This window comes from Carassius gibelio, chromosome B8, assembly GCF_023724105.1.
Source record: "Carassius gibelio isolate Cgi1373 ecotype wild population from Czech Republic chromosome B8, carGib1.2-hapl.c, whole genome shotgun sequence".
In the NCBI taxonomy this organism is placed as follows: Eukaryota; Metazoa; Chordata; class Actinopteri; order Cypriniformes; family Cyprinidae; genus Carassius; species Carassius gibelio.
The window spans coordinates 2,478,702-2,502,432 of NC_068403.1; the positions used below are offsets into that span (position 1 = coordinate 2,478,702).

A 23,731-nucleotide genomic window follows, 5' to 3' on the forward strand; every position below is an offset into this window, starting at 1 on the left:
TAAACACACACAAAATAAAGAGAATATACACAGACTTGTTGCCAGGGTAACGACAATACAATCTTTCGTTTATTTCATGATTCAGATCGGAACTAAGAAGGTTCATGAATTGTTTGGTTCCGATTCCGATCGGAACTTCGGAATCGGTTCGTGAATCTTTTGATTCAGAACTGAACGTCGGAGCGCGTCATTTGATTCAGATCGACACTTTGAAACCAGTTTGAAAATTTCCCGATTGTTTATTTTTTATTTTTTATGAAACAGTAAAAAAAAATCGAAATATTAAGGCGGAACAGTTATAAAAACAAAATACGGGGAGAATAAAAAGGCAGGCCTATACTTAGACATTCCTGTGTTGCCAGGTTTATAAAAAAAATGCACTTAAGATGTTATAAATTCACTGTAAACCACGACACTGCATTTACAAATGGCATAAATATGAGATTCATGTTTTAAATAAGAACTGGAATATATAAATATATGAAAAGACACGATCTGAATTGCGTAATACTTATTTCTTGTTAATTTAACTGACACCAAGAAAAGTCTGCCTCAGACCATGCTAACACTAAATGCGTGTGTAACCTACATACAACACTGCATATAATTTTCTGAGTAAATATATAGGCTATTTGTTGCTTCATTGACAGTGCTGCAGTAACAAATAATCTAATTTGACATGGTACAATTTATGATGGATGGTCAGTTTATATGTTCCTCTTAAGTTTGAGCCAAATAGGCGGTTCTTGTCAGGAGTTAATGACAGTGTAGTAAAAACTCTGTTCTAATAGAAATTACATTGAAATGCATTTGATGTTGAATGCAGGGCAGAGTAATAAAATATTCCTTTAGCTCACCCCTGCACACAGCCACAGTTGTACTTGCATGATCAGTCCACTAGATGGCAGTGTAGCACATCTCGAAGCGCCGTTGTTCATGTTTGAGACCATTAAGTTCTAATTAAGTTCTAATAAATTTACTTTCTCGCCAGAAGACACATATGAAATCCCATTCACACAAACATCGAAAGTGTTTTGTTAAACCTCCTCGAAAAACATTTGATGAAAGAGTGAAGTTTCTCCAGAGTCGCATTAATTATCATTCTTTCCCGCCGCACATCTGCCCGCGCGCCACAGAACCTTCATTAACGGCTCGCGCGAGCATCTGGTTTGCGCGGGACTGGTTTCACTGAGGTAAGTTTCGTTGTTTATTATGTAATCAGTTTACTCGTTAAGTCGCTGTATTACTTGTAACCCGAGGTTTTGGGTTGTGGGAAGAATGTTGGCAGTCTGCTCCTGAGAAGAAATAATACACGATGGAAAAGTTTATCTGTCACTGGGAGAAAAAAGCAGCTACGCCCAGTTATTAGCATACAGGCTAGTTTACCCAAAAATAAAACTTTTTCTGATGAACACAAGAGAATATATTTTGGTGACCAATCAGTTGCTGGTAGCCATTGACTTGCATAGTATTTTTTATTTTATTTTTCATACTATGCAAGTCAATGGCTACCAGCAACTGTTTTGTGTTCATCAGAAGAAAGAAATTTTGAGTTAACTAATCCCTATATAGAAAAAAAAAAAGTTATAAAACATTTACATTTATTAATTTAGCAGATGCTTTTATCCAAAGCGATTAAAAATTTGTTCAAATATTAAATATAAGTTTGAATATTAAATCTAAAATATTAAATACATTTTTTAAATATGCAACAAAAAGACCATAATATATTTGACAAAATAGATATATATATATATATTTATATATTTTTCCCTCCATACATTTAGATCCAAGAATATGTCACATTTTAAGAAATAACTAAATGTAGGCATATATTTATAACACATTTTTCCAGAAATATTTGAATGTATTTATTTTGCCTAATGGCTTTACAAGTGTTGAAATGCCTCTGCGGATGAAAAAGGTAATTCTGCTCCGTTTCATTAGTTATTCATTGGTCATGTTCACGTTTGAGTTCAGATAGCTTCCTCTGGTGTTTAGTGAACAGACAGGAATGCCTTTCTTTTCAACCCCTAATCCCAGAATGCACTGCTGTCAGCAGACATAAAGCAGTGAGCCAGAGATGACATGTTTCCCATTGGTTACCCAGAATCTCACTTCACTTCCAGAATAAAACCCTACCAAACCCCGTGCACAGACCCCATTAGAAAGCCCCTCAGTTGACATCACTAGCGAGCCAATCACTGAGCTCATCTGTTCTTTTCAGTGATGTCACTCTTTGTTATTAATGATGATTTTATTTGCCATTTTATTGTATGTTAACAGTACAGAGCAGACAAGAAGCTGGGAAAAGAGGATCTTTTCTTGACAAACACTATGAGTAAACACATTCTAGCTTATATGTTCAATATATAAATATATATGTGTTTTGACCCTGTAGTTCTTTTGAAGAATGTTGGTGACTAAACTGTTTCGGTCAACAGTGGCTTTCATTGCATGAACGAAAAATACTGAGATGTTTCTCGAATTATATATAGAATATATGTTATATATATATATATATATATATATATATATATATATATATATATATATATATATATATGTATATATATATATGTATATATGTATATATGTATGATTTATTCACAATACAGCACAACCTCTCATACTTTGTGCGTTGCATCCAAAATAAGTTTTTGTTTACATAATATGTGTGTGTGTTTTGTGTATAATATGTATATATAAAAATACATGTATGTATTTCATATATAAATATATTTAATATTTAATTTTTTTGGATGCGATTAATTATTGCCCAGCACTAATGTGTACAGTATTTATATAATCAGAAATGTTTCTTGAGCAGTAAATCATCATATTAATATGATTTCTGAAGATCATGTGAAACTGAAGAATGGAGTAATGATGCTAAAAATACAGCGGAGCATCACAGAAATACATTTAATATTGCTGTTTTTGCTATATCAAAAACATAAAATATATTATTAAATATTAGTGTTTATATGCAAACACACACAAAAAAACATACATTTACTAAAACTAAATTTGCATATTTGTAGTTACATCAGTTACAGTAAAAAGTAGCATGTGGTTCATTATACAGAGTAATTATGTTATTTTACTCAGTATGTTCAAAACACTATATAGAACATATATAAGTATAAATCCACATTTAAAAAATCATTTTGTAAAAATATTCATACATTGGCATTTTTTTTTTTTTACAAAAGTAATTGAAGTATTGAAGCAGAAGTTTAAAGTTGAAGTGTAAAGCAGTTTAGAAAGGAATCTCAATTAGGACACTGAAAAAAGCAAGCAATTAAAGAAAATTAACTGAGACGAATGACTTTTTAATATGTGATGGGAATACGAATAACATTGCAAATAACAAAAGTAAAAATAAAATCATACAAAAGCATCAATAAAGCTACTGAAGTATTATTTAAAGACAAAAATACAATGAAATTGCAATCTAGAAAGTATTAATTTGGTGCAGTCCTGATGTTATACTATATGTGTGCGCGAAAGTCATTATATATTAGAGTCAGATGCTGTAATAATAAATAAATTGGACATTTATTTTAATAAAATAAATTGGATTTTATGGAAAGGCAATTTCTGCAGAGACGAGCAGCAATGAGAAATGTTTTATACTGTGATGGACAAATAATTCACGACCACAATTGCAGGCACTTTGCCTTTATACCAAATGAAAACACAGGAAACGAATCCCATTTTCAAGAAGAATTGAGTGCGGTTTCGAACACAGCTTTCAAGTCATGCAAACAAAATGATGTCAAAGAAACTTTGGTCAACGTCTGAAAGTGGCGTTCATAAGGCACTGCAGTGTTTTGCACAGATCAGGACACTTAAAAAAAAAATTTTCTCCAGAAAACTAAATACTACTCAACAGAAACATTCATTTACATTAGCTTGTCGTTCAGCGACTCGTGCATTAACGAGTTTTGCATTCAAAACACACACAATACGTGCAAACCTCACACACACTGACACACAGAAGTACATTCAAACATATATAAATACAGTACGTATGAATCAGAAGAGAGACGAGAGTAGAAAAGCAGGACAGAGAGAAATCTATAATCAAAGGCATCAGAAACAGGTGCATTATGGAGGTAGATAGCAGAGTTTGGAAGAACAGGGTTGTGTTTTGGTTTTGTGGAGGCACAGGAAAGTGAGAGACTGCTTAACTTTTGATGGAGAGAATTTGGCTTCAGATGAAGGAGGCTCTCCAGGACTCCTGTGGGATCCTTTTAAGCAACCATGTCCCTCGGAAAGAGCTTGAAAGTGTGTTTTGGTTCAGACGAAAATCATGGAGTAAGACGGACACCTGCAGTCCTCAGAGAATGACTCTCGAACCCAGGACCCCGAGCAACCCGGAGCTGAAGCGGCCGACCAGAAGGATCTAGTGGAGGAGACACTGATGTCAAAAATAAAGTCTAAAAAGTGCAGTTTTTGGAAAGCTCATAAACACATGAATTCATCTCCAGAGCTGCTCTGAGAGGCACTTCATTAATGTTTTACGGGTTATTTGAGAAAAACTATCGTCATATCAAACACACAGAAGCTTAAAGGTCTTCACAGCAACCTGTCAAAATAAAAGTTGTTAAAAACAATCAAAACGTTATTTTTTTAAGGAGTAATCAGATCATTTTCTCCATGTTTTAATTCTAACAGTAAATCTCTGTTGTGCAGCATTTTGACTGCAAAAGACTAAAATAATTTTAAAATAGAAATTCTAATAATAATAATAATAAAAGAAATATTAAAACAGAAAACAGAGAATTTTAGGAAGAAATAAAATAGATTTCAGGGGGCCTTAAAAATTACATTTTTGTTAAACTTACAATAAAATGCTGTTAAACTGTATTTTTAATATTAATTTAACCATTAAAATGGAGTCTAGAAAAGAAATAAATTAATTTGAATTTTGTCTTGGGATAAAACAGATTTCATATGGATTTAAAAATATTTTTTTGTTAAACTTATAATAAATAGTTGTTACATTGTATAAGTTTCATGACTTCAATTAATTATGCATGCTTTTTAAATAATAATAAAAGGTTATGTAAATATTACAATGCAGTCCAGAATAAAATGTAATCCAGAAATTATTTTTAATGGAATTTAAGAAAAAAAAAATGTAAACAGATTTTTATCCACTCTCTATTTTAAATATAGTTTGTCTCACGATTAATCAGCCTGTTGATTAACCAATAAATTCATTAAACAGCGAACCTTCGGGGATTTAAGGCAAGTTGTAGGTTTTCCTAACAGTAAGAGGTTATTTCTGAAGAATTTAATTGTTAGGAATGTTTTGTTAGTTTTTGTGTATTCATGTACTTTACATACCTGATGTTCTGCAGCCCGTCGCCACGGCAGCGGTTATCAGTCGTCATGGCGTCGCTCTGACATTCGACACATACGGATCGTTCGGGAACCAAACCAGCGCTCCACGGTTTGACCTTACACGCAGCGCTCGCCTGCTTCACACGCATCTGCACACAGTAACTACACACACACACACAAGAGTTCACATTTACACTCTACACATAAAGCACTATTCACTGTAAATGTTGCAAACTCATGATATAAGCAAAGATGTTTGGTTGCACACTGTATGAAAGCCGCCTGATGATGAATGAACACTGAATTGTGTTGTTATTTCCACCAGGACTTCCTGCAGGCTGTATAAAGTTAAAGGTCAGTCTTCCCACGCTGGATTTCATTTGTTTGATGTGTTATGTCTGTGGACGTCCTTTCCTCCTGCTCTCTGGCACACACACACACACACACACACACACACACACACACACACACCACGCTGAAACTCTACACCTGTGATTAATGAAAGGGTTTGCTCTGGGTTTCCTGTGTGTGCTGTTAGGAAGGATCCTCACACAGTTCATCTGAACCTGCACCTGCTGTTTAACTCCTCATTATCTGACGCTGATCTCACACACAGTAATCTGATTTCCTGGCCTCGGGCAGGTGTTACGAGGGGTTTAAGAAGGGGTATAAAGCCATTTAAGGATGGGTTAGTAAAATCATTTACATTAATTAAGGTGTGGAGTTTGCTGTACTCAAAATACAAACAGTTAAGACCCGTTTTATGGCTGTTAGTATGAATATGCTAGTCTTAGGTTTGCTATAAGCTAGTGTGCTTTTAAAAAAAAAGACAAAATAACCTCATCAGGTTTTCTGTCCAATCAAATGCTTTCTGAAATCTGAAGCGTCCCGCCCCCTTTACCTTATAAGGTCATATATTTGGATAATGTTGAGTAAAAACACAGATAGCAGCCCATATCAAGTCTGTTTGATTTAAACTCTGATTAAAGATCATTTCATTAATCCTAATAAACAGCTTCATATTCATCTTGTTCTCACACTGTGCCGTTAATCTAGACAACACTTTTTATTTAAACTCCCATCACAAAGTTATCTGTTAATGCAGTGTTTTGCTCTTTTTCAAAGCAGTTTGCAGCTGCTTTCTAGAACATCCCGCCGCTCTCACCTCTTCTTCTCCTCCTTCATAAGCATGTGCGGCCGTCTCCAAGGGTCCTTAAAGTTCCGCTTGAATGAGTCAGGCAGGATTTTGGCCACCTCTGAAGAAGAGGAAGAGATCAAGATAATGAAAGAGCAAATTAAACTCCTCCAGAGATGAAACCAAAGCAGGAACAGAGCACAAAACAAACACACAAACCTTTCCCACATGCTTTTACAGCAGTGTGCTTCCTGCTTCATCTCTAAAACAGTTTCTAAACTTGCTTACAGTATTTCTCATTCCTGTACTTAACAACGGTAGTTTTTTATGGAAGCCTGTTATCGCCACAAAATAAAAAAACTTTATCTCACAATGCTGACTTTTTATCTTTTATCACTTGCAGGATATAAATCAGAATTGCAAGTTATAAAGTCCAGACCTGATGGGAAAAATACCTTGCAATTACTGTTCGTGTATATAAGATATATACTTGTCTTGCAAATCTGAAAAAGTCACAGTTGTGAGATATAAACTTGTTTAAATGTATTTCTCAGAATTAAGACTTTTTTGCATGTTTAAATCTCGCAATTCTGACTTTGTTGAGACATGTTTATGGCATATTTGCTTATGGTGCAATGCAATGCTATTAAAATGGTATGTGAAGACATGAAAGGGTGACTAATAACAATAAAAACTTGACAAAAAAAATATTTGCAGGATTTGTGTGTGGTCAAATGTCTTCCTTTGAGATCTCAGCATAACTGAAAACACACAGAGCTAATAAAATACATCTCTTCATGTGATACTGACATCGACTCGGATTCTTTAGACAAACACATTTTTAATTCCCTCTTATTCTCACCCTGGATCAAACACACACGTACACTAAAAAACTCACTTGAGCTTCCTACACAGACAGCATTTAAAGAGATTATATGCACGCTGCCAATGCAAAGCCCTTTTTTATAATTAGATTGTATAATTCTACTTCTTTAAAGAGAAGCCAATTTTTTTATCAGCATTGCACAGCATGCATCGTTCACGGAGAAGCCAATCCCAGTCTAAATCTTGCCAAATCTTTCATAAATTCCTTCTGCATGAGTGTTTCTAATACAGCGGCTGAGGGAGTGATGGCAAATTTGACTTCTTTCTCTCTCTAACTTTTTTTTTCTTCTTTGGGAAGGAATAGAAATACCATTGTGGGTTTTGTATTTTGCTATTGGAGCACACTTGAGAAAAAACAACATCTGTTGTCCTTTCCATTTTATCCCAAGTATTCAGTTTCTGAGAAACCTGGATATGTGGGAAAAAGTCCACTGCGGTTGGGATGCTGCCTTAGAAGTGTGCTGCCTGTGTAGACAGCAAGATTTAACAGAGCTATGTATATTACCTTTAGCTGCGCTGCAGGTCTGTGTGTGTGCGAGACATCCTCGGCGCTGTTTGAGGTCGGGACAGGGCGTGCCTCCGTTGTGAGGGGGCGTGGCTACCTGTCGGCTTCGCTCTGTAGTCCCCGCCCCACAGACGGACGAACACGGAGACCAGGGACCCCACTGTCGCACCTCACAGTCTACAGCTGCTGAGAGGAAACCAGAGAGAGGAGCAAATGCTTTCTTTAATACAAACATAAAAACCACTCACATGCCTTAAATCATCATGAGTGAAGCAAGCATTAAGACTCTGTAAATCTGGGATTTATTGCTGTTTACAAGCCTGTTTGACCCTCAGAGCAGTAAATTCAGCTTTTTGCAGATTTATTGGTCTAAGGCTATAAATAGATTTAAAGATAAACTGATTCAAGTACACACACACACACAAATTATTCCCATGCATTCAGTTATCAGGAGTAAAACAAACACATAAAAAGCAATTATATTAAAGTACATTAATACCGAAAATAAATGCTTGGGCTAAACCAACATAAAAATAAACCAAGTTTGCACCAATCTTTTTTGAGTTATGATGGCAACTTCTAATTAAACCGTTCGATTAGCAGACTACACTGAATTCAAGGGATTTAATTTGTCGCAAATGTTTAATTTGATTGCTCATAATATGCCTCTGGACAAAAACTTAAACACTAAACACTTATTTTAATAAAAAACGCATCACATGTTTGGAAATAGAAGTTCCCAAAGTCAAAGGCAATTTCATTAAGTTTTTATTTCGGTTTGAATTACAACATTGCTGTCAAAAGAACTCATCAAAATAATGTTTGCAACTTGAAAGTTTTAAGAAATCAATGAGTTTTTATTCTGTATGCATTTAATTACATAGGTCCACTGTTTAGCACGCAGGTGAAGAATGCATGAACACTGATCACATTAGAGTTTACAATCACGCAGCTGTGTGCAGCGACATCATACACACCCTCAAACTACACACAAACAAGAAGACCGCTGAGTCTGGATCTCAAGAACACAGCTGCTCTCTCCTGTGGGCTTCAGAGGAACCGAGATCAGCATCAGTTTCACGTGGGCTACACGCTCCAAAGTGTTTGTAAACTCAGCTAGTGATTTCTGTGGCGCATCCTGAAGTGTCTGAGTGTTTGTGATCCTGTGTTCAAGAGAACGAGGAAACATTTAGGGTCTTTGATTTACTCAGTACTGCTTCTACACGTCAAGTTAAACTTCCACACCAAGTTAAAATTAGGAGAAGTTAAATGTCAAAGTAGACAATGAAGAAATTTGACAAAATTGGTTTGTGTTTGGTTTGTTTAGTCAAAAAAGAATGTATTTAGCAAAATTTGGGATATAATATTTTTCATGGTCATAAATAAAAGTGTAGTCCGTTTTATCAGAAAATACTATTTCAGTCAAACAGCGGCATTTTAGTGCCACATAAAAAAAAGATTACAAGTCCTAATATTTCTAGAATAAAGTCAAAATACTACGAGAATAAAGTCGAAATGTTTCGGAAATAAAGTCGAAATGTGTCGGAAATAAAGTCAAAATGTGTCGGAAATAAAGTCGAAATGTTTCGGGAATAAAGTTGAAATGTTTCGGGAATAAAGTCGAAATGTTTTGGGAATAAAGTCGAAATGTTTAGAGAATAAAGTTAAAATGTTTCAGGAATAAAGTCGTAATGTTCAGAGAATAAAGTCGAAATGTTTCGGGAATGAAGTCGGAATGTTTGGGAATAAAGTCGAAATGTTTCGGGAATAAAGTCGAAATGTTTCGGGAATAAAGTCGAAATGTTGAGAGAATAAAGTCAAAATGTTTGGGAATAAAGTCGAAATGTTCAGAGAATAAAGTCGAAATGTTTCGGGAATAAAGTCGAAATGTTGAGAGAATAAAGTCTAAATGTTGAGAGAATAAAGTCTAAATGTTTCGGGAATAAAGTCGAAATGTTGAGAGAATAAAGTCAAAATGTTTGGGAATAAAGTCGAAATGTTTGGGAAAAAAGTCTAAAAGTTTGGGAATAAAGTCGAAACGTTTCGGGAATAAAGTCTAAATGTTTCGGGAATAAAGTCGAAATGTTGAGAGAATAAAGTCAAAATGTTCAGAGAATAAAGTCAAAATGTTTCGGGAATAAAGTCGAAATGTTTTATTCTCTTAATATTTAGACTTAAATCTCGTAGTCTCAGATTTTTACAGTCGTACGGTCTTTCTACTTCAAAATCTCATGTTTAATTCAAGGTGTTTACTTGCCATTTGTTTATAATTGTTTGTTAAATTGATTTATTAATGGAAATCCTATTCCAATTTTTTCCGGTGTATCATTAATCCAGCTAAATTAAGACATTAATGGAGTGTTGTTAGACTGAATGATCACATCATAAATACAACACTGGCTACTGTACAGCATGTTCCCGAAGCATGTAGCCTAATGCATCTGGTGTATGTGTTTGTAGTGGAATCTGACATTCTACTTGAGCTTTAGCATAAATCTTTAGAATTAACCGCCTGTATGTGTAACATATGCTCACGTGCAAACAGGTACTGTAAGTGTGTGTGCACATTTCTCACACACACACACACACACACAGATCTCACAGAGCACATGTAGACTGCAGATGGAAACTATCAATGCACTGATGCATGAAATACTGGGCCAATATTAAACAAAACACCCAAGGAGCAAATTAAACTAAGATAAACTCAAAACAACTCAAATTCACAATTATAATAAACCAATGCATGTGTGTTTGATCTAAACTGATGTGCACTCTATCTGTTCAGAAACTTTAAAACTTTTTATTGCTGTTTACAGCCGTTTGACCCTTAGAGCAGTAAATTATGTTTTTACACTGCTGTAAGTATACAAATGGATTTAAAGGAAAAAGGTGATTCAAAATAGAACTCAAAGTCAATTTACATCTTAATTTACAATTTACATCAAGTATTATCAAGATACTTTAACATGAGGAACAAAATGGTCATTATATGTGAAGTCAAAATTAATATAAATTAATAATAAATAAAAAAAATTAAGTTGAGTTTTAAAATTAAGTTTATTTTCTAATCCAAATGGCAGCCATTTTTTCCTTTCCTTTAAGCAAAACCTTAAAAAAACAAGACTTCATCTTAAGTCATTAAATTGATTTAAGAGCGTTTAGTAATTTACACTGGAACAGAAGCCAAAAATACTAAGAAACCAATTTTTTTGTATTGCATTACATTGTCTAATGTAAAACCACATAAAACCTGTACAACAATGCATGTAAAACATTTAAGTGCACATCTCAAAATCTATCCCTGAAATGTATAATTATGTAAATTATCTGGATCCTTTTTTTCAACCCATTTTATGGACATCATTGTGATGATTCACTTGTCAAACCTATTTTGGGACATTTCACAAATCAGAAGTTTGACAAACAAAACTGAAAGCATCCCTGGTTGGGAATCACTGCTTTATTTCATTCATGTCGTTCTGACCTCACGGCTCGTTCGTTCTCATTCTTCTCTTCTTCCACACCAGAGTGACACATCTCAACAATGAGCGCAAACACACTCACAAACACACACACCTCCATACAAAGGCCCTGTCAAATTCCCCACATTCCCCTGCATTAGTTCTGCAGATCTGCCTTGTGTCCCGTTCCCAGACAAACCTCCCCTCGCTCGAACCATCACCGGTGGTCCAAAGGGCCCGACAGCATTTTAACGTTCCTGCGCACTCCAGGGTCACCAAAGGTCACAAGCGTTGTGATCGGGTGACCTGCTGACCAACAATGTCTTAATTGTAGTATTATCTGTGTATTCAGAGTCAGACACGGTTCCTTTTTAAAAAAAAAAATACTATTAAAATACTAAACATATGGCATTGAACGTCAGCGTTCTTCAAAACACTTTGTGAATCTGTTAGATCTAGAGCACACGTGGATTTCTGTGAGTTTGATGAAATGAATCGAGAGAGAAAATAATATAAATAATCTTACTGTTTCGACATCGTTATTGCACACAGATAACATGATGACTGGATTATGAACTAATGATTTGTTGTTTGCGATTTGGCTCTATATGAAAGACATTTGTTCTTTTATTTACTTATTTTTTTGTTAAATTAATGCAAGACTGAACAAACGTTGTGTTGATTATTTATACGCACATACAAGACATTGTTACACATTTATACCATAATAATGCAACTATAAATGTTTTGGATGTTATAATTAATTTTTATATGGTGCACAGTGTTTCACTTTGATTATGATTTGTTTGGAGTGGTTTGTGTTTTGTATAGATTCAAAGTGTCCGATATTTTTACATAGTTCAATGAATACCAAAAATAAAAATAAAAAAAATACAGGAAATCTCTAGACTATATAATGCTTCTTCCCGTACAAAAGACCATCTCCTGTTGTATCTCACATCAAAATACACACATATTTGTTTAGAGCCGTTTTGGACTGTTTAGGCTTGCAGATTTCTCTCCTGATTCAGACCAGACCACTTTTTGACTGGAGGAAGTGTTATTATGGACGTTAGCCAGAAGCAATGCTTTGGAGTTAAACACGTCTCGATGGACTTGTTTCTTACAAACACGCAGCTTGTTTTTATCAGCTGTTTGGACTCTCGTTCTGACGGCACCCATACACTGCAGAGCATCCATTGATGAGACACTGATGCAATGCTACATTTCTCCAAACCTGACAAAGATTTCGACTCGTTGAGAGCCAAAGCATCACACCTCCTCACACATTCCCAGATGGAGCAGCTCTTCTCGTCTTAATTAACGTTAGGTCCGTCAGAAGATGATGTGGGAGGACAGAGAGGAACCGGAGGAGGAACGTGTGGTTTTCCTCAAGATAACACATTCATGCGTGCTCTTATTCGCTCTCACAGCACACGGGTGTTTATGAGGGCCACCAAACCCACAGCAGATATTCCCCAGCATTCCTCCACTGTCAGGAATCTGTCACAGAGACAATACAGCTCTGTCCTGAGACTCACATCAACACACTAACCTCACAGCAAAGACAGAGTCGTGTAAACTGCTTCTTCAGAGTAAGATCAAATGATCAAATGATGAAATGTTTGCAGAATGAAAGTCTCTTAAGGGATATGACGTGAAGCAGACTGCATAGAAACATCTCAACGTGTTTGGATCTATAGAGTATTTACATTGGGTTGTACTTCATGCAGATCTGCTCTCCTCCGCTGCATTAATGGCACGGTGTGTTTAACATGCCATGCACTCACGGTTGAACAATATACATGTTTAACATCTACAGCATCTGGTCCGGCTTCACATTGCTCAGGGTAAATGTTATAGCTCTGTTATTATATGTTATTAACTGTTGGGCAATATATATAACCCTCCAGTCATTCTGCTGTAGTAATATAGTTCATTTGTGGTTCAGACTGTAACTGTAAATGACCCACAGCCTTGAACAGCATCAGCTAAAGTCAGATAACAGCCGAGACTGAAAACAATTTCTGGGAACATCAAGAGCAGATTATTAGATCATTAGATGAAACCTGCTCCAGGGTACAAGAAGGACGGAGAGAAATGGGTTTCTGCTCCATTCCTCTTCTCTCTATTTCTGTACTTGGTTTAAACTGGGTGTTTGTTCACTCCATGTTGCTGATGTGACATCCTTCTTCATTAAATGGACAATATATATCTTGAATATTCACAATACATTAGTATTAGAGATGTTTTATTAGCCTCTGATTTAAACATCCGTAGCAAAAATGGCATTAGATTTGATACAGGTCAAACTGTTCATTTCAATAAAAAATAAATTAATAAATTAATACATTAAAAAATGTTAATGTAAGACTGCGTTTCATTTTTTTTTTTGTTTGGTCTGTTTGTTTTTTGTTTTTGTAATGTCAAATTATACAATTTTGGAGAAATGTTTCGATACTTCAAACGAATGTTTTATTGTGAATATGAGATTGATCTCGGAAGGGTTTATGAGCACTTTAACGAAATTAATTAATTCTGACATTAAACAATTTGAAACATTTTAGCAACGATGGCTATGTGGTGGACAGATATAGTTTAATAAAATCAATGTTTAAAGCCATTTCTGAGCAAATACAGAAATATCAAGACATATCAAAACATTTAATACGGCACTATAATTGTACAATATCACCAAGCCCTAAAACAAACCCAAACTCATAAATCTGTTTAAAGATTTATGAGACTGTTAAATGAGTTAAATGAGTGAATGAGTAAATGACTGTTTATGAGACTGTTAAAGATTTGTTTTCCCTTAGCTATATATATATATATATATATATATATATATATATATATATATATATATATATATATATATATATATATATATATCTCAAGTCTGTATCTGAAACACACACATATGGCAGTAATCATGTGTCTGAATGAATCAGATCAAACTGTTGTTTAGAGACGTGAACAAACCAAAACCAACCGAATCCATCCAGTCCAACATTACTCATAATAATAATAATAAAAAACATAATAAAACGATTCGCACAGCGACGACGGCAACGAGCGATCACAAAAACAACAGCAAACCTGCCAACAATTCATGAGTGAACTTTGCAGAACTGGTGACTTTATTTAAGAGATGTGTGTACATTTTCAAAAATGTTTTTCAAACTATTAAACTCCTTTTGTTCAATGTTTTGCTTGTAAGCTCTTTTTGCATCTCTCTTTTCAATAAAATCACTCTGTCTTTGATATGTTTTTAATGCACTGACATCCAGACATGTCTAATGTGTGACTGGAGTGTTTTCATGACTTAGGTTTTACAGCGTAAACAAAGACAATTGTGCAACTCTGAACTCCAGAGGAGCTCAACAAACCTGGAAGACGCTCAAGACCTCCCTCGAGTCAGAACAGAGATGAAAGCCATCTTTACATCAAGTCTTTGGCTTTTAAAGAGCAGAGTGCTGGGATGTTTTATAGCTGCGGTGATGGGCTGATAGGATGTACTGTTTATACACATACATAGCTGTTTCTGAAATCTGTTGATGTAGTTGAGACAGCTGAGAGACATACAGACAGCAGATAATGACGGCTGTGGTAATAACCCAACACACATTCACTCAGAGACACCAGCTGTTTCTGTCAATACTCATCCACAATCTCGTTCAGACGTGTCTGCTCAAACACCAGATTTGAGACCACGTTTTGAACAACTGGATTATGCAATAGCAACTTTAGAAATGTAAATGTTTTGTTTTCATTTACTCACCCTCATGTTTTTAAATCAGTTTTTTTAGTTCTGTAAAATGCAAAATGAGATGCTCTTTAAAAAAAAAAAAAAAAGCATATGCAAATGGTGACCATGACTTTTAAGAAGCATAAAAGAAACATGAAAGCATCATAACAGTTGTTCATATGTCATTTGCACTATATTTCTAAGTCATATTATGCTTTAAGTGAGGAATAGACCCAAGTTTAAGATTTTTTTCACTGATGAATCTTGTTCAACTCGAATACAATTAAGCAAGGATAATAAAAAATAATAAAAAATAAACATTTTCAGTAAAAATGAAAATTTGCCATTATTTAGTGACCAATGAACTGCTATGTTAAGACTGTGTCATTAAATTATTGAAATATTAACCTAAAATATCAGAGTAAGTTTCAAATAGAGCCAAATTATACACAAAAAAAAGCAACAAATAATATAAAAATGTAATTATATAAGTTAAATAAAAACATTTTTAAATATTCCTATTTTTCAAAAATAAAAATGTTTATAGAAATTGTTTTTAAATTGAATGGAAAGGTCCTTGAAATTAAAAAACAAAGGCTTGTATTTACATGTATGTGTAATAAACAGAGGTGTCCTTGTTACAGTGTAATATATTTAAGTAATATGTGACCTTGACTGGAGCACAGAAGCAGTCTGAAGTCTCTGGGGTATATTCGTAGCAATAGCCAAAAATACATTGTATAGGTCAGAATGATTGAGTTTTCTTTTATGCCAAAAATCATTAGGATATTAAGTAAAGATCAAGTTCCATGAAGATATTTTGTACATTTCCTATCATAAACACACCAAAATTTACATTTTGATTAGTAATAAGCATTGCTAAAAACTTCACTTGAACAACTTTAAAGGCGATTTTCTCAATATTTAGCTTTTTTTGCTCCCTCAGATTCCAGATTTTCAGCCAAATATTAACAAACTAAAGGCTACATAAATGGAAAGCTTATTTATTCAGCTTTCATATGATGTATTAATCTAAATAAATAAATAAATACCCTTATGACTTTTGTGGTCTATAGTCGCATATTTATTAACTACATGTAGGCATACTTTACTACAAGGCTAGGGTTAGGTACCCAGATTAATTATAATAAAACAGGTCATAGACGAAAAAAACCCGAATACCTTTATTTTAATTACTAACTGACGCGCGTGCATGAGAGCGGCGTGACGTCACAGCCACGGTGTAACGGTCTCACCTGAGATGTGGCACGCGCTCTGATAATCGTCGCAGCAGTCCCCGCTCCTCCGGCAGTATGTGTCGCAGTAACACACGCTTCTCCTCGCGCTCCTCTCCACGCACTCGTTATTCCGTCCCGGACAGCATCTCGGTGACGGTCTGTCCGCGCATCCCGCCTCAGACGAACCACACGCGCACATCACGAGCGCGATCACCACACAAACGCGCGTTAAACCCGTCAGCATCATCACAGAAAGACTTCGGGGTCGCTCTGATACAAAAGATGCCGCTTTAGAGAAGTTTCTCGCAAATCCGAGCACTTTCAGACGCAGCGAAGGAGAGCGGCGCTTCGCGTCAGCAGCATCACTGAACTTCATCTGAAGGCGCGTGGAGTGAGTGACGCTCATGACGCAGCGCCGCCCGCAGGACGCATGCGCAATCACACCCTCACACACAGCGCAGCTTTCAGATTAACAAAACAATCACTCAGTAATATACTTTTATTATTATTATTATTAACAGCTTATAAGTGTGTGTATATAAACATATTTATATTTATATTGAAGATTTTCATTCACACAAAGAAACATTTTATATTTATGATGTGATTCTATTAATGAAATGTGCAGTGTTATCAAATATATTATATTATTTGATCATGTTTATATACATATAGACACACACACACACATACAAATCTGGTTTCTAAACCCATAAAGAGTTCTAAAATAGTTATCACAAGTATATCAAATGTTGATGCAAAAACATGAATTCTAGAAAACTAAATTCTAAATATCTGGATGTATTTATGAGGTTCTGGTGCATCTCGCACCAAATCCTGCTTCATTTCCGTCTCTGGTTCTGACAGCACATTTAGATGATTTGATCTGATCTGAGATCAGCCTCTGAGCTGTTCTTACACAACATCTGTTAGTGTTTCCTCAGGTCTGGCTGATGGACGTGATTATATGATTATGAAATCAGAGCAATCAGAGAGAGGTTACAGTCACTGATTCATGCCACGGAGTCTGTCTGTCTGACGGATATTCACAACAAACACTGAAGAAATGACAAATATCTCAAATATCTCAAATAACACTTAATACAGAACAGATTCTGCCAAAGCATTTGAGCGAGTCTGTGCACAATGAACACTGCGTAAAAATAAGAGTGCAAGAACTGAGAACTTTTTTTCTTGTTTTGGAGTGGAAATATGTAACTATAAATCAAACTACATTTACTTGAGATGCAAAATGATTTAAGATATTAGGCCTGTTTTCTTAGAAATTAAAACAAAATACTCTGAATATTCTGACTGACTGATTTGACAGTGGGGTCAGGAAAATAAATTACATTAATATGAATTGTAAATATTTCTAATAAACAAAACAGTATAGATTCACTTAATTTCTTTACGCTTTTGGCAGCCTTTTTTATTAATTCATTTTATTTTTAGCATAAAGCTCCGGTGATTTTGACCGATTTCTCTGACAAAACAAGTCATTTTGCATCTCAAGTAAATGCATCTTGATTCAAGAATCTATGGATATTTTGTACTAGAGAACTTTGTCTAGTTGCAAACAGAAACTTAAACGAAAACCTGAACATGAAAACAAAAGCAAATGCAGGTCATGTGTTAGTGTGAGCAGCTGGAAGCTATATTAAGAAAAATGCATTTTAAAATAATAATAAAATAAGGGGGAAAAGTAACATTAGAGTGTTATTTTAGTATTTGTGTATAGTTCATAACTTACTATTATATAATATATTTTTTTATTTTGTTAATTTTATATTTTCTGTTTTCATTTTAAGTTAGATTTTTTTTTTATAATTTTTGTTATTTTATTTTATTTTATATATTATATATGTTAATTTCTAATATATTAATAGTTTCCTTAGTAGCCTCCTTAAAATGTAAATAAACTAAAATTCTAAATGTCTGCATGCTAACTATAGATTAAATCAAATCAGTTAATATTTTTTAGATTTTATGTAATTTAATGTTTATTTTATTCCAAGTAGCAGAAGTGTGTTTTAGTGGTTTTATGTTTAGTTTTGGTGACTGCTCATAGAAGCAGAGGTCAGTCGGGTCACTCACTGTCCGTCTCTCTCTGAGGATGAATGTGATTCTCTCGCGCATCAGAGCTCATGTATGTGTTCGGTCATCAGGACCATAAAACATCTGCTGCTGGGAGTTTCTGATGACCGACAGCCGGACCAACAACAAAAGACAGATACACAACTGGAAAACCACTTGTTATCAGTCGGTCATATTGGACTTTGTGAGTTTGAAACTGGACAAGACTGGATTTGATAAAAGAGAGCGAAAGCAAGAGAGAAAGAGATTCCTTTCCATGTTTCTAACAAAGAGCTATTGTAGCGGGGCATAAAGAGAGGAGGAATCTCTCAGCGGAGTGTGTGAGAGACAGACGGGAGACGTCTTCATCCCAAAAATAAAAGAAAGAATTCAAACAATCCTTCATTCCAGAACTATTGTTATTCCAGAGGTCACCACCAGATCAGACACTGCCTTAGAACACCTTAGAAGCTGCAGGAAAACTCTTCAAACAGGCTCGGGAAGACGTGTTTTGCTTTCCAAGGCTGAATTATTTTGAGGAAAAATACAGTAAAATCAGTAAAATTGTGAAATATTATTACAATTTTAAAAAGCTGTTTGCTGTGTGAGTATCTTTTAAACTGTAATTTATTTCGGTGGTCAAAGCTGTATTTTCAGCATCATTACTCCAATCTTCAGTGTCACGTGATCTTCCAAAAACATAGTAATATGATGATTTGTCGGTTTTATACATTTTGTAACACGACATTTTTTTTTAAGTTTAAATTTTTACATTTTTTTTTAATTTAAACATTTTACATTTTATATGCTCTCATAATGTTGAGGGAAAATAATCTTAGAACAACATTCTCACTGAAATAAAAATTCATTTGAACAAAAAAGTTAGTGGAACAATATAAGAAGTTACAATCACAAAAAGAAAAAAAATGGACTGGTTAATATTTTAGAAACATATCAAAACAATGTTACCTAAAGTGTTTTAATAAATGTTGTTAGCATTTAAAGTTTTATTTCTTTTTTTTTTTTTCTTTTTTTTAGTTAAAAGCTTTTGTTTTAATTAAATAAATATTTTTGGGGCTTTACTTAACTATTAGTTATTTATTTAATAACCTTGATGCTGATTTGCTATTCAAGAAACATTTCTGATTATTACCAATGTAGAAAACCTTTCATATTTTTGTGGAAACTGTGATACATTACATTTTTCAGGATTCACAGATGAATAGAAAGTTCAGAACAACAGCTTTTATTCGAAATATAATTATTTTGTAAAACTAATTTTTTGGTCACTTTTGATCAATTGAATGCATCCTTGCTTAAAAAAAAGTTTTAATTTCTTGAAAAAATTATTTTAATATAAGTGTAGATATATGAAGTAATTTGTGAGATTTGTTTATCTTGTACAAAATCAGACCTTGTTTACACAAACTTTTGGGAACTTTTTAACACAATATCACAAATTTAACTGTCAATGTAACTGTTAATATAAAATAATTTTATTAGCACATTAGCATTTAGTCTAAGAAGCCTTCAGTCTAGATCTACAAAGAAAAGGCCAAGAACATACACATCACAAGATATGGCACAAACAATCCCAAAGAGTATTTCTAAAGACCCCAAACACACACACACACACACACACACACTCACACACACACACACACACATGTTTGTTTTTGTGAAAAGTGGGGACATCCCATAGGTGTAATGGTTTTTATAATGTAGAAACTGTATATTATATGGCCCTTCACCAACCCTACACCTAACCCTAACCCTCACAGGAAACTTTGTGCATTTTTACTTTCTCAAAAAAAAAAATTCATTCTGTATGATTTATAAGCGTTTTGAAAAATGGGTACATGGGTAATGTCCTCATATGTCACCCTCTCCTTGTAATACCTGTGTCATACCCATGTCATTACACACACACAGACACACACACACACACACACACACTTACGCCGCTGGTCCTTCATGCTGCATGATCTTCAGGGCACAATCCATTGTGTTTTTATATTTATGAGCTTCCAAACCCTAAAAAAACACATTTTCATTAAAACTTCTTTTCCAACAGAAGTACTCTAGTACACACTTCACCTTAAAAACCTTTTTATTTTATAATAGCAAGTTAATTACCAACATAGTGCTACAATCTCAGCTGATTGACAAAAAAGGACTGAAATTTGGGGCAAGAAACCATAAATATCAAGAGCTGCTAATTTTATTTAGATTTCTAATATGATATTGATTTGTTCAAATGATTCGCGGACCCGCTTCTTTAGTCCTGATCTGACTCAAATGACTCAAATGATTCGCGGACCCGCTCTGAAGTTACGATCTGACTCAAATGATTCGCGGACCCGCTTCTTTAGTCCTGATCTGACTCAAATGACTCAAATGATTCGCGGACCCGCTCTGAAGTTACGATCTGACTCAAATGACTCAAATGATTCGCGGTCCCGCTCTGAAGTCTCGATCTGACTCGACTCAAATGATTCGCGGACCCGCTCCGAAGTCCCGATCTGACTCGACTCAAATGATTCGCGGACCCGCTCTGAAGTCGCGATCTGACTCAAATGATTCGCGGTCCCGCTCTGAAGTCGCGATCTGACTCAAATGACACAAATGATTCGCGGACCCGCTCTGAAGTCGCAATCTGGCTCAAATGACTCAAATGATTCGCGGTCCCGCTCTGAAGTCGCGATCTGACTCGACTCAAATGATTCGCGGACCCGCTCTGACGTCGCAATCTGACTCAAATGACTCAAATGATTCGCGGACCCGCTCTGAAGTCGCAATCTGGCTCAAATGACTCAAATGATTCGCGGTCCCGCTCTGAAGTCCCGATCTGACTCAAATGATTCGCGGACTCGCTCTGAAGTCGCGATCTGACTCAAATGATTCGCGGTCCCGCTCTGAAGTCGCGATCTGACTCAAATGACACAAATGATTCGCGGACCCGCTCTGAAGTCGCAATCTGGCTCAAATGACTCAAATGATTCGCGGTCCCGCTCTGAAGTCGCGATCTGACTCGACTCAAATGATTCGCGGACCCGCTCTGACGTCGCGATCTGACTCAAATGACTCAAATGATTCGCGGACCCGCTCTGAAGTCGCAATCTGGCTCAAATGACTCAAATGATTCGCGGTCCCGCTCTGAAGTCGCAATCTGGCTCAAATGACTCAAATGATTCGCGGTCCCGCTCTGAAGTCGCGATCTGACTCGACTCAAATGATTCGCGGACCCGCTCTGACGTCGCAATCTGACTCAAATGACTCAAATGATTCGCGGACCCGCTCTGAAGTCGCAATCTGGCTCAAATGACTCAAATGATTCGCGGTCCCGCTCTGAAGTCGCGATCTGACTCAAATGATTCGCGGACCCGCTCTGAAGTCGCGATCTGACTCAAATGATTCGCGGACTCGCTCTGAAGTCGCGATCTGACTCAAATTGACTCAAATGATTCGCGGTCCCGCTCTGAAGTCCCGATCTGACTCAAATGACTCAATTGAATTGTCCGGACCCGCTCTGAAGTCCCGATCTGAATCAAATTGACTCAAATGATTCGCGAACCCGCTCTGAAGTCCCGATATGACCCAGCATAAACTCGTTGAAAAGTGACAGGTGAAACGACGTCTTTTTCAGGTCGTCGAAAAGACTTCTATAAAAAGACGTCCAAATTACGTCTAAATATTGTTGTAAAGTTAAAGTTGAAAAGACGTCTTTTCAGACCTAATAACAACTGTGAATTATTTTTCATATTCCTAATTAGTGAAAATGAGACAATTCACGGTATATTGACACATTTATTTACACATTACATCTTTCATGTAAATTCTTGATCACATCTTAAGCCTCCTTTGATTAAACAGACCGTAAAAACAGTAATATTGTGAAATATAACTACAGAAATAATTGTTTTCTATGTGAATGCAGTGTAAAATGTAATTTATGACTGTAAACTGAATTTTAAACACAATTACTCCAGTCTTCAGTGTTACATGATCTTCAGAAATCATTTTAATATATGATTTGCTGCTCAAGAAACATTTCTGATTATTATCAATGTTTAAAACAGTTGTGCTGCCCAATATTTTGTGGAAACCATTAGATCAGTATTTTTTTTAATAGACCTTGCAAAAGAGTAGTATTTATTTTGATTTTTTATATCAATTTAAAAGTCTTTACTATAAACTTATCAAATTAATCGAACTTTCTGTATAAATATAATTTTTCAAGACAATAAACTATGAACAATTATAACCACATTAGAACAACCAAAAATTTAAATTCTGTCATTAATTTCTTACCCTCATGTTACCCCAAAGCCATAACACCCTTTTGTGCAGAACACAAATTAAGATATTTTTTAACAGATGCCTTGTGTACGCAAAAAACAACAACAACAGCAAAAAAAATCTAATCAGAAATTAGGAATCCCCAATGGATTTTCTCAAAAGCACCAAAAGCGCCAGCTCTCACGCCAATGCAACACTGATGCATCATGGTGCTTGTGTGAATGCATTATTTTATATTAAAAAAAAATTCTCAGATTTCATTAAAAAGTGCTGCATTTATGTTTCAAAGATGAACAAAAGTCTGGCTTGGAACAACGTAAAGGTGAGTGATGAAAATCTTTGGTTTAACTAACACATTAGGTAAAGGGTTTCCCACAGGGGCACCAGTAGATCTCTGCCTGATCTCTGATCTTCTGCTTCTTCTGCTCCTTCCTCCATCCCAATTCTGGATTAATGAGCCACGGCAGATGTTTCCACTTTGAATGCTTTAGCCTCACTGTTTTTTCTCCAACATCTAAAGTGAGAAAGAAAACAGTAACTAAAATGTAAATTAATAATACAAAAACAATGGTTGTCCTTGTCCAAAATGTACAAATTAAAGTGTACTCATTCTTCATGAGGGATTATTAACTAATTAGTATATCAGGGGTTGTCAACTCTGGCCCTTAAGGTGAGACTTGGGTCTCTGCAGAGTAAAAGTGGGCGTTTATGATTTAGTGTGTGTTTTCAAACTGCTGGATGTTTCTAAATCATGCAATCAAAATGATCCCCCTTACCTAACCCCACCCCTAAACCTACCGTCACTACGTCAGCCAATCAGGTATCATGATCTAAAAACACCCTGATCTGGTAACTCCCATTACTTTCCTGCAGAGACCTATGCTTGGCTTAAGGTCCACTGTCATGCAGAGTTTACGTCTCAATCAGCTTCACAGTTTGCCAAGTTGTGAATATATTGTGTACACAAGGTTGCACTAGGTTGGTGCAAAACTCTGCATGTAAGTGGACCTTGAGAGACAATGT

General features: G+C 35.4%; 1 protein-coding gene across 2 annotated transcripts; it reads right to left on the reverse strand.

Annotated features, from left to right (window-relative positions):
- Positions 1–2,911: 2,911 nt before the first annotated feature.
- Positions 2,912–16,710, reverse strand: LOC127963466 (somatomedin-B and thrombospondin type-1 domain-containing protein-like). Of its 2 annotated transcripts, none has more exons than XM_052563399.1 (5): positions 16,352–16,710; positions 7,881–8,063; positions 6,521–6,611; positions 5,359–5,517; positions 2,912–4,411 (listed from the first exon to the last, which is right to left on the reverse strand). In XM_052563399.1, exons 1-5 carry the CDS (start codon positions 16,707–16,709, stop codon positions 4,306–4,308), a joined length of 897 nt encoding a protein of 298 aa, XP_052419359.1. In that variant the 5' UTR covers position 16,710; the 3' UTR covers positions 2,912–4,305. The 2 variants fall into 2 exon arrangements, with proteins under 2 accessions (XP_052419359.1, XP_052419358.1); XM_052563398.1 differs by having other exon boundaries at positions 3,669–4,411; positions 7,881–8,066.
- Positions 16,711–23,731: the final 7,021 nt, after the last annotated feature.

Excerpts from the sequence above, each read along its gene's own strand:
- LOC127963466 (XM_052563398.1), bottom strand. The coding sequence starts at position 16,709 with ATGAAGTTCAGTGATGCTGCTGACGCGAAGCGCCGCTCTCCTTCGCTG. Across the intron at positions 8,067-16,351 it reads GAGCGCGTGCCACATCTCAG|CAGCTGTAGACTGTGAGGTG; the intron begins GTGAGACCGTTA and ends GTTTCCTCTCAG. Across the intron at positions 5,518-6,520 it reads ATGAAGGAGGAGAAGAAGAG|TTACTGTGTGCAGATGCGTG; the intron begins GTGAGAGCGGCG and ends GTGTGTGTGTAG.